This window comes from Oratosquilla oratoria, chromosome 3 (genome assembly GCF_046742065.1).
Source record: "Oratosquilla oratoria isolate Oo_2021 chromosome 3, ASM4674206v1, whole genome shotgun sequence".
Taxonomy (NCBI): Eukaryota; Metazoa; Arthropoda; class Malacostraca; order Stomatopoda; family Squillidae; genus Oratosquilla; species Oratosquilla oratoria.
In genome coordinates, this window is record NC_134779.1 from 11,616,992 (window position 1) to 11,629,491 (window position 12,500).

Here is a 12,500-nt window from a genome sequence, read left to right on the forward strand (position 1 = left end):
GTTGATAGTACTGTCCTCACTATCACCTTCATTATCATATCAGTGTTATAATTATAAATTAGTTACGGATAATCTGATCCTTTTAAGCCAACATGATAGCGTATCAAATCTGCACTGGCAAAAACTATTCTGATCAACTTTTTTATATTTATGACCTGACCTACTGCTGAGGGATTTTACTCGTAGTTCACCAAAAATACCAAATATAAACTCACTAACTGCTTAGACTATCTGCATTCACGCGAACAAAGGAATGATAGACGAAGTGGAAATTAGTAGGACAAAAAAAGATAGGAGATAAGGCGTCATCACACTGGGCTATTTTTCCTCCGACTGTTGAAGCAGATTTGCAGCCCACATATTTCCCTTGCCTATGTGGTATCGCCGCGGATTCCGCGCGGTTCAAACCGCTAGCGTGAATAGGGTCTTAGGATTAGAAACATGTAGATCAGACCACCCGCTTTCGCAGGATAGGTTTCTGTGGAGAGGAAGAAGAAAAGTCTACTGGAAAATGAAGGGATTGTTGTGTATGAAAGGCGCTATTTCCAATGATATTTTCTTCCTTCAAAAGGATGAAATTACAACGACATTAAATTTGTTGATATATCCTGAGTCTACTGATAGGTTGTGATAGGATAGAGTGTGTGAAATATTGGCCGAGATGTTCAAAATACCGCCATAATGACGGTGATAACATGGCCTATTTTCTACATCAACAGAACGATATTGTCGTTTTAGATGGTGATAGTATCGTCATCTTTTACCCAGAGTGGCTGGTTTGTAATTTGCTTTGGAAAAGTTATAATTCAGATATCATAGAAGTATAATAACCAAGATGTTCATAGATATAGATATCAGTATCTATATTTGTCATCTTGTGAGGTAAGAACAAAAATATTTGAAAACAATGTGTAAAAATCTTAACTTTCCAAAATACTGTATAGTCGTAAACGATTAGAATAAGTTCACTGAAGAATAGTCAGCTCTGAAAATTAATTTGTAGAAAATAATTGACGACAAAAATGAGGCATTGCGAGGAGAGACATTGTCCTCTAAACCTCACATGAACCTATATGAGGGTAGAGCTTATTATTAATATAATTATTATTATCATTATAATTGTTATTATCATTGTTAATATTATTGTTATTATTATCATCATTATTATTATTATTATTATTATTATTATTATTATTATTGTTATTATTATTATTATTATTATTATTATTATTATTATTATTATTATTATTATTATTATTATTATTATTATTATTATTATTATTATTATTATTATTATTATTATTATTATTATTATTATTATTATTATTATTATTATTATTATTATTATTATTATTATTATTATTATCATTATATTATTATTATCATTATTATTATTATTGTTATTGTAATTATTATTATTATTATTATTATTATTATTATTATTATTAGGGTAGTAGAGCCTGTGTTAGAATTGGAAATGGAGGGAGCGAGTGGTTTGAAGTAAAGGTGGGACTGCGTCAGGGATGTGTCATATCGACATGGCTGTTCACTGTGTACATGGATGGGGTTGTGCGGGAGGTAAAGGCGAGGGTAATGGGCAGGGGACTGGAAAAAGTTAAAATGGAGAAAAGAGAGAGGTGAGCCAGTTGTTGTTTGCTGACGACACTGCGCTTGTGGCAGGGTCAGAGGAGGGATTAAGAGAGTTAGTGACGGAGTTTGGAAAGGTATGAGATAGGAGAAAAATTAAGGTAAATGTGGGCAAAAGTAAGGTGATGAGATGTATAAGGAGAGAGGATGACAAAGAGTTGGAAGTAATTCTTAAAGGAGAGAAGCTGGAGGAAGTGGGTAGCTTTAGGTATTTAGGGTCGCATGTGGCAGGAAAGGGAGGAGTGGAAGTAGTGGTAAATTGTAGAGAGAAGCAAGTAAATGCCTTGGGGGATTAAAAAGTGTCATGAGAAATAGGTAACTGGGAATGAATGCAAAATGAAAGGGTGATTGTGCCAACGGCACTGAATGGGGCAGAGACTTGGAATTTAAGAGAGGCAGAGAGAAGATTTTTAAATGTGTTTGAGACGAAATGTCTGAGAACTATGGTAGGGATTACAAGGTTGGACGGAGTTAGAAACGAGGAGGCGAGGAGGAAAGCGGAGGCTGATGAAAGAGTATTGAGATGGTTTGGACACCTGGAAAGAATGAGTGAAGAAAGATTAATAAAAGAGATGTGAAAGGCAGAGGTGGATGAAATAAACTTTCGGGGACGGCCGAGGATGAGATGGAGGTATGGGATGAAAGGGGCTTTGAGCAAGAGGGGGATGTCTGTTAAGCAAGGAAGGGAGAAGACAGGAGATAGGATTGAGTGGAGAATGGTAATGTATAGACGATACTGTGATGCAAGGAAGGGAGGATCGGGAGATGGGGGGATAGGGAGTGGTTATAAATGAATTATATTTTGAAGCAGCCCGAAGGGATTTCCCCCCGTCCTCTCTTTTTCTGCATAAAGGGATGGAGAGGAGAGGGGGTCGCCGATTGAGTGAAGCTGCCTTGCTGTGGATGTACTTAGTACATTGCTTATGACCCAGGGCAGTGAGTGGGACACAGGAATAATCCGTCATCCACGAGGAACTAAAATGAGAGGGTGGAAGTGTGGTGGATGGGAGTGGAATGTGTGGGAGTAGGTACGTGCCTTTTGACCTGGCTACCTCCCTTATAAGGAGGAAAAAGCCCTTGGCATATAGATAACTATTATTATTGTTATTATTGTTTTTATTATTATTATTATTATCATTATTATTATTATTATTATTATTATTATTATTATTATTATTATTATTATTATTATTATTATTATTATCATTATTATTATTATTATTATTATTATTATTATTATTATTATTATTATTATTATTATTATTATTATTATTATTACTACTATTATTATTATTATTATTATTATTATTATTATTATTATTATTATTATTATTATTATTATTATTATTATTATTATTATTATTATTATTATTATCATTATTATCATTATTATTATTATTATTATTATTATCATTATTATTATTATTATTATTATTATTATTATTATTATTATTATTATTATTATTATTATTATTATTATTATTGTCGTTATTATTATTGTCGTTATTATTATTATTATTGTTATTATTATTATTACTATTATTATTAATATTATTATTATTATTATTATTATTATTATTATTATTATTATTATTATTATTACTATTATTATTATTATTATTATTATCATTATTATTATTATTATCATTATCATTATTATTATTGTTATCATTGTTATTATTGTTATCATTGTTATTATTATAATAATAATTATTATTATTATCATTATTATTATTATTATTATTATTATTATTATTATTATTATTACTATTATTATTATTATTATTATTATTATCATTATTATTATTATTATTATTATTATTATTATTATTATTATTATTATTATTATTATTATTATTATTATTATTATTATTATTATTATCATTATTATTATCATTATTATTATTATAATTATTATGGTGGACTGGCTGGTGAGGTTATTTAATGTTTGCTGGAGAGAGGGTAGAGTGCCGGAGGACTGGAGGAGTGCCTGTATAGTTCCACTTTACAAGGGAAAAGGGGACAAGTGTGAATGTAGTAGTTTTAGAGGTTGTTAGTGTAGTTGGGAAGGATTATGGGAGGATCTTGATTGAGAGGATTAGGAGAGGAACAGAGGGAGTAATTGGTGAGCAACAGATTTTTGTGTTAAGACAGATATGTGAAAAAGCTATAGGAAAGGGGAAGGATGTTTTTTGGGGGGATTTTGTGGATCTGGAAAAGGCTTACGACAGAAAGGCACTGTGGGAGGTTTTGCGGATATACGGGATAGGAGGAAGGCTTCTAGGAGCTGTCAAGACTTTTTATGAGAGTAGTAGAGCTTGTGTCAGGATTAGAAATGGAGACGGTGAGTGGTTCGAGGTAAAGGTGGGACTTCTTCAGGGATGCGTTATGTCGCCCTGGCTGTTCAACTTGTACATGGATGGGGTGGTGCGAGAGGTAAATGCAAGGGTAGTGGGTCAGGGATTGGAGATGGTTAAAGTAAATGGAGAAAAGTGGGAGGTGAGCCAGCTGTTGTTTGCGGACGACACTGCCCTTGTGGCAGGATCGGAGGAGGGATTGAGGAAGTTGGTGGCAGAGTTTGGGAGAGTATGTGATAGAAGAAAGCTGAAGATAAATGTGGGTAAAAGTAAGGTGATGAGATGTTCAAGGGGTGAAAGTGGCAGCAGACTGGAAGTGAGCATTAAGGGAGAGCGACTGGAGGAAAAGGACAGTTTTAGATACTTGGGTGCAAATGTGGCAGGAAAAGGCGGAGTGGAGGTGGAGGTAGAATGTAGATTGAGAGAAGCAAGTAAATGCCTTGGTGTATTAAAAAGTGTAATGAGGAATAGACATTTGGGAATGGATGCTAAGAGGAGACTGTATGAAGGAGTGACTGTGCCAACAGCACTGTATGGGGCAGAAACATGGAACATAAGAGAGGAAAAGAGAAGGAGTTTGAAGGTGTTTGAGATGAGTTGTCTGAGAAGTATGATAGGGGTTACTAGGCTAGATAGAGTGAGAAATGAGGAGGTGAGGAGGAGAACAGGGGTGGAAAGGGAGCTGGGAGATAGGGTTGCTGAAAGAGTATTAGGATGGTTTGGACACATGGAAAGAATGAGTGAAGAAAGACTAGTAAAAGAGGTATGGAAGGCAGATGTGGAGGGAGTGAACATGAGGGGACGTCCTAGGATGAGGTGGATGGATGGGGTGAAGGGCGCTTTGGGGAAGAGGGGAATGTCTGTTGAGGAAGGACGGGAGAGGACAGAAGACAGGGGTGAATGGAGAATGGTTGTATATGGATGAAGTTGTGATGCATGAGGTGGAATGGGGGGTGAGGTAGTATGTGTGAGCAAAATTTGACGCAGCCCGAAGGGATTTCTCCCCGTCTTCTCCTTTTGTGCATGGGGGGACGGAGAGAGGGGTCGCCGATTTAATGAAGGGGCCTTGCTGTGGATGTGCTGTGTCTTGCGACACTGCTTCTGACCGAGGGCAGTGGACAAGATGCAGGGATGACCCGTCATCCGGGAGGTGCTAAGATGAGAGGGAGGGTGGAGGGGTGTGGAGTGTATTCAGGGATGGAATGGGTGGGGATAATTTTATCCCTTTTCCTTTTTGGCTACCTCCATTGTAAGGGGGAAAAAGCCTTGGTATATGTATGTATGTATTATCATTACTATCATTATTATCACTATTATCATTATTATTATTATTATTATTATTATTATTATTATTATTATTATTATTATTATTATTATTATTATTATTATTATTATTATTATTATTAGGAAGGGGGAAAAGCCTTGGTATATGTATGTATGTATGTATTATTATTATTATTATTATTATTATTATTATTACTATTATTATTATTATTATTATTATCATTACTATTATTGTTATTATTATTATTATTATCATTATTATCATTATTATTATTATCATTATTATTATTATTATTATTATTATTGTTATTATTATTATTTTTATTATTATTATTTTTATTATTATTATTGTTATTATTATTATTATTATTATTATTATTATTATTATTATTATTATTATTATTATTATTATTATTATTATTATTATTATTATTATTATTATTATTATTATTATTATTATTATTATTATTATTATTATTATTATTATTATTATTATTATTATTATCATTATTACTATTATCATCATTTTAGTTTACCCTACACGGACGCCGCTCTGACCGAAGTTTTTCGCCTGCGGTGCCCTGCTCCAACGACTGTTCCTCACATGGCCCTCCGTCCCACGAAGTTGCAAGTAGGTGTCCACCGATGTTCCTCAGCTTCGCCCTAAATCAGCATGAGCGCCGAAAACAGAATTCATTCCTATCATAACCCTGAGCGCCTAAAACAGAATTCATTCCTATCATAGCCCTCTTCCTCTTAGGCATGAATTTTATGGATCTAATTTGGAAAATCGTTTTTTTCCGCTGTACAAGTTCTTCCGTCCTCATTGTGTCTTTGACTGGATGTTTTCCTTCTTTCAGGGGTATCATCTTCCTGCCGGGACGATGTGCATCGTGAACACATACTCGGTGCTCATGGACCCTGACTATTGGGTCGAACCGGAGGTTTTCCGCCCAGAGCGGTTCCTCTCCCCCGAGGGCAAGTTCAGGAAAGATGAACGGTTCTTCCCCTTTGGCAAAGGTAATTCAGTGCAGTACAGGCAAACTGAAGGGGCTATCACATTGGTCCATTTTTCCTTCCACACCCTCCCACCTCTAACCTCCATTTGAATAACTAGAACATGACTTCGCTTACAGCCTTATAGATATCTAGACTTCTCTAAGAACATTTCAACAATATGTCCTACATTTGCATGGCTTTGCGATCTCTTAGTTCCTCATTTAGCTTTGCTCTATATGACAAAATGATTATTTGATACTTGGAGATTTGAAGAATAAAATATTGTAACCGAAGGCGTTCTTATTCGAAGTCTCAACTGTGTGATGACCCCTTTAAGCACCTTAACTTACACTCTCTGGAAGTACAAAGAGCGCGAGGTGATCTAATAAAGGTTTTCAAATGGGCCAAGGGCTTTTTCAAGGGTAATGCAGACAAGGTCATCACATTAAGACAGCGAGGCAGGACTCGTGGTAATGGATTTAAATTGGGCAAATTTACGTTTAAGGAAGAAATAAGCAAGAACTAGTTTAGCAATATAGCGGTTAACGAATGGAATAGGCTTGGTAACCGAGTAGTCAGCGCTGGAATAATTGGTTGTTTTTAAAGAAGATTAGATAAGTTTATGGAACTGCCTAGCATAGGCCTTATGGCCTCTTGGAGCCACCTCCATGCTTATGAAAGGGAGGACATCTTCATGCTAGGCGAGCTCGGTGGGATGGGAGTGGTCATCAGCATTCTCAGAACTTGTATGTACAACGTACCCTTCAACACTCCTGCACCACCCCTCCCTGGCCACAACCATCCGGCTTCCTCCTTGTTTTCACAAACCGACAGCTTGGTCTCCTCCATGCTTTACCCATTAACTCTCCTTTGCCGCCCTTTCAGTCATTCGTTCCTCTAACTCTTCCTTTTCCACCATTCCGTCCACATGCTCACAGAGAATCCTCCTGGCTCTTTCCTTTTTTTCGCTTTTACTGTGTCCTTTGTTATCTCGTTCGTTTTCCTCCCTCCACACAAACACTCCTCATGCGGTCCATCCCCACCCCTCTCACCAATCTGACAACAACGACCTGTCTGGAACTTTTCTCACATATAATGGCAACCTGTCCACTCTACTCTCCAGCACTGCCACACTTGTTCTGATGGAGATAGATACTATTTGTCATAAACTCTAACATTTCAAAAGAATGATCATTTGCACTCCATGTTTGTATTTCCTGAGGTTAACTGGATTATTCATATTACAAATATTTCAGGGACGAATTCTACAGAATATTTGATAGGCCCTGGATGATTTTTGCTTAAGTTAATGAAAGCCTTTAAGTTCAAATCATCTCAAAACAGCCACTCAGCACTTTTGCACTGCCTGTACTGAGATACCATCTAGTAGTGTATACATTATCTGATCTTTGATTAGCAAGACGTTATTTCATCTTGTATGAATTAGTACAAACTAGCCTAATAAACATGCATACACACATATTTGCACACTTATGCACAAATATGTACACGCACGCACACACGGGTACACGCGCCCGCGCGCGCGCACACACATACGCAAACACACGCACACATACACATACACTGACATGCATACACATATGCACACACGTACACGCACGAAACACATAGACACGTATATGCGTACATACACACATATGCACACACGCACACACACACACACACACACACATACACGCACGGCTTGCTTTTGCTCTGTTAACACCTTGGCCTCCCCATTCAGCTGAACCGAGATCGATCTCCGCCCAAGGTATGAGAAGCATCACCACAGTTCGAGCCGCTCTCATCTCCTTAGGAAAAGGGGATGAGGTGTGTGTGCGAGTATAGCGTGTATAAGGGATAAGCACTGTATACAAGCTGTGAAGGTCTTATCCAAAAGGCAATAACTGTCGACGAGTCCAGCGTATAATCCAAAACTAGTAATCACGCCACACACACACACACACGCACGCACGCACACACACACACACACACACACACACACACACACCCTTACACACACACAAACACACAGACGCACACAAGCCTCTATCCCCTTTCACAACACTCCTCGTTACACTATTCCAGACCCGCACACGTTGCACACCTCCTCCTCTCCCCAACCTCACAGGTGCAACCTCTGGAATAGCCTAGTAACCATGGGTGATGAAATAGCCCAAACTGGAACCATACAAGATACTGATGGATGGGGAATAAGGGACGGTCTCGCGAGCTCCTTTCTTGAATATTGCAATTAGGTAACTGTAACTTGAGTAACACACACACACACACACACACACACACACACACACACACACACACACACACACACACACACGCACACACACACACACACACACAGACACACACACACGCACACAAAAGGTGGTATAGCCCAAGCTGAAACAATACATGATTTCATAACTAAATGTGATAATCAGAAATCAAGGATATAGAGAACTGTGCATGGGTTTGAGGCTAGGTATGGTAAATTGGAGAGTAGGAGACGGACCCAGCGAGCGCTCCACCTTTCCTATAAATACTAAGGTAAATACGCACACTCAGACAGTTCTTAGAGGATAGTAAGTGCAGAGCATCGTCCATGGAGCAGACTCTCATACCGGCTTTGTGGTATGGACAACGGCTGTTGCCAAGTGCCTATAACTCTGTGACAGGGGTGTGGTGCGTCCTTCCCATCCTCTCGTTACAAGGCCAATGCCGTTTTCTCCGACATCGATTTTCCGTGCATGCCAGAACGCATTCCTGGCGAAATGGCAACGATCCCTCTCCTTACTGAAAGTTACACCACTTGTCAAAACTATTTCCTGCTCCCCTTCCTCCGCCTCCTTCCCTTGTGCGCAAGGCTGCCCAGATCCAGCCCTGCCTAATGATTTCCTGGATGGACCGTTTCCCGAGCAATACAGTGCGAAAGATGTGCGTATAATCTCGCTACAAAGGAGATGTGACTAAAGGGGTAACTGACAACTGCGTAGACCACCTTAGCATGTAACACGCGACGCAGGTCGATGCGCCTCTCCGCCTGCATTTCGGCAGCTTCATCTTCTCAACACCCTCAGCACTGTGACGCATTCTATGGACTTCCTTGCTCGTAAGGACACGAGGCAATTTCGTGGAGATGAGTCGGGAGGTTGGTTCCGTTTTGAAAAAAGGGTTTCGATCGAAGGAGAGCTTCTTCATGCCCATGAGCTGCTTAAAATCACTTGCCTATGAATAAAGCCCACGCGGAGTACGTCGCCATGTTGAAGAGGTTAGGCTTAAGCTCGCATCTGCCAATCCCCACCCACCCACTGCTAAATCGCTCTATCACCGAGAGCATTACCACTATTTGTACTAAGCCATACTCTTGTATCGTTATTATCATTGGATTAAACGAGATAGGTGGAGTGGGACGAACGCACACACTGTAGTAGGAGAAACAGTAAAGAAGCAAATAAAGGACTGGAAGAGGGACATGAGAACGCATTTTCAAATAATTAAAGAAAAAATAATGGCTCAAATGAACTTTAAAGGGTCAGATGCTACAACTTGTTAGTCAAGTTAAAAATGCAGCAGCAGTGTAACCAAAACAAACTACCATTACAAAGCATATCTTCTTTATCTGATATACGGTTTTCATGAATATGAAAATAAAAAATAAAATCATCATAACATATAAAGTTCAGTCGCAGCCTCCCTACTACAACTTTAGTATTCATCTGAAGAGAGACACTCGTAGAAACATTGCCTAGACTGATTTTACTCAATATTTCAGTGAAACAGTTGCGCTGCTAATGACCTACATTATTTTATTTAGTTGACATCAAACGTTTTCATACAGTTGAGTGTAAAGGCTCTCTTGTATGTCACTTTAGCCATGAAGGGCTCCTGTGACACGTTTATAAAAAAAAAAACATAACTAACTGTACAGGGTTTTATTCAGTTACCATAAAAGGGGTTTGGATGTCAGAGGGATGAAAATAAGTCTTTTGAAGTCCTCGTGTCATCTTTGAACATTTTGGCCTAAAACGAACGTCAGGCAATTTCAATGAACTTGAGTTACTGTAAATTTTTAGAATTACATATTTCGTATTTCTTAGCAGTAAATCACGCCAGTAACCATACTATGATACTAGCACTACACTACTTGGGTCCAGTTATCTGCCACGTGAATAATGAATTTGTCTTTACTTTCTCTTTTAGAAAGAAAATGTAATCAAACGGGAATGAAGTGTCGTCTGATTAAAATAATTAAGATCTGAAAGATGGACTCTATCCTTCATTAGTCTTTCGCCTTTCGAAATTCTTTGCGGTAAATCACTGGGATATTTCTTATAAGAAACAAATTGAATTAAACTTTAAGAAAATAGTTGTTGGGTAAAATGATGAGGGAGTTTTGAGATTTCAAAGAGAGAAGCTCCTCACTTGAACCTTTATCCTTTGAGTGTAGAATGTTATTGGAGTTGGGTAGACAACCAAATTCTAGGATCCACCAAATACTTTCCTTATTTATTATATCTATTTATTTATTCATTTGTTTACTGGTCATTCCCAACCCCTTCTTTATGTCGATTTTTTTTTTTTTTTTTTTTTTGTGGCCAAAGTCAGACAATTTCAGTTGTATTTAATCGTTTGACTTATCTGAAACTTTAAGAAGGAAAAAGGCAAGAACTGGTTTACTAATATAGTGGTTAACGAATGTAGTGAGTAACCATGTAGTGAGTGATTGAACAATGGGTTGTTTTAAGATAAGATGAGATAACTTTATGGGTAGGGATGGTAGGTGGTAAGAGACATGGAACTGCCTCTCGTTTAGACATTGCCTTTTTGTTTAAAGGAATTTCCTGACCCCATCTAGGTGGGGTGGGGAAGGAGGGAGGGGATGAAAACTGTGCGCCACCCCGTTGAAGAGGTTGTAATCCGTTACTGGCAACGCAGTCAAGGTTGCACCACCACTCGCCGCCACTTGAGCCGACTAAAGCTCGATATCTCCTTCCAGGCAAGCGCATCTGTCTGGGGGAAGCCCTGGCACGGATGTCGACGTTCCTCATGTTCGCTGGACTTCTCCACCAGCTCAGGTTCTCCTTCCCGCCAGAGGAGATCCCAGACGACACTGAAGGTACCTCTGGGTTTGCCCTGGCGCCTCACCCCTTCCGCGTGTTGGTGGAAGCACGTTCGTAGACCCTCCTCCTACAGCAGGGGTTCCCAATCTGTGGTAAATTTGCACTTTTCGTGGCGTACATTAGGTTATTCGAGCACTGTTTTTCCATCATCACGAATTACTGAGTCAGCATTTCTAGTGTTACTGGGAATTAAGTAAAAATTCAGACCAAAACTCAAAACACCTAAATTTGATTTTTATTGTTATTGTTAAAGTTTCCCCTCGTATTGATCTCAATAGTACTGCTTAGTTTTGGATATATTGTTTTCAATAGGTTTGTGTAGCTTTACTTTGTAAGGACCATTATGGATAATTATCAAAAAGATAGGTATGTGATGGATCAAACTATTTTGTAAATTACGTAAGTATAGTTTACTGATGTCGTCATTAAGATTCTTATGCAGTCTACACATACAGATTTCATGATAGAATAGTATGTAGATATCAACTTCATCGCATTTTTCTTAATTTTTAGGGATACACGGGAATTATCAAAATGCCCAAGGGGTACAGAGGAACAATTAAGTTGGGAACCTCTGTCCTAACAGCGTCAGGAGGGTGGTATGGGTCGTGACGTCAGCGCCTATGACATCAGGATACTTCTGCAAAATTATGACTACGCTATCCGGGAAAAGGTGGATCTCGTGACGCCAGGAAATTAATGCGACGTGGATATACGTCACAGCAGATATTATACAGCTAGACAAGGTAGTATTGATCACGTGTGGAGACGAGATTGCCTGGATTTGATTTTTGACTAGAATGCAATCAATCCTTACCTTCATATTCCCAGGTACAAGAGCCCTGCACTATCTACAAAAGTGTCTGCAGCCACTGGCTGGGCAATAATGAGTTACAATGACAAAACATGCCGACTAGAGGTCGAACGAAAAAAGATTATAACGTAGAATAAAGCACAGAAGTGAACATACAATATTTATATATATATATATATATATATATATATATATATATATATATATATATATATGTGTGTGTGTGTGTGTGTGTGTGTGTGTGTGTGTGTGTGTGTGTGTGTGTGTGTGTGTGTGTGT

At 38.2% G+C, this 12,500-nt stretch overlaps 1 protein-coding gene across 3 annotated transcripts in view; it reads left to right on the forward strand.

Moving 5' to 3' along the window:
• Positions 1 to 12,369, forward strand: part of LOC143020294 (methyl farnesoate epoxidase-like) — a 79,962-nt gene extending 67,593 nt beyond the window's left edge. For 2 of the 3 annotated variants that reach the window (XM_076176573.1, XM_076176555.1), the window contains exons 8-10: positions 5,820 to 5,919; positions 6,149 to 6,308; positions 11,284 to 11,857. In XM_076176573.1, coding sequence (XP_076032688.1) covers positions 5,820 to 5,919; positions 6,149 to 6,308; positions 11,284 to 11,465 — 442 coding nt within the window. In that variant the 3' untranslated portion in view covers positions 11,466 to 11,857. Of the gene's footprint in view, positions 1 to 5,819; positions 5,920 to 6,148; positions 6,309 to 11,283; positions 11,858 to 11,920 lie in introns of those variants that run through there. The other variant, XM_076176564.1, reaches the window with a different exon arrangement.
• The last annotated feature ends 131 nt before the right edge of the window (positions 12,370 to 12,500 follow it).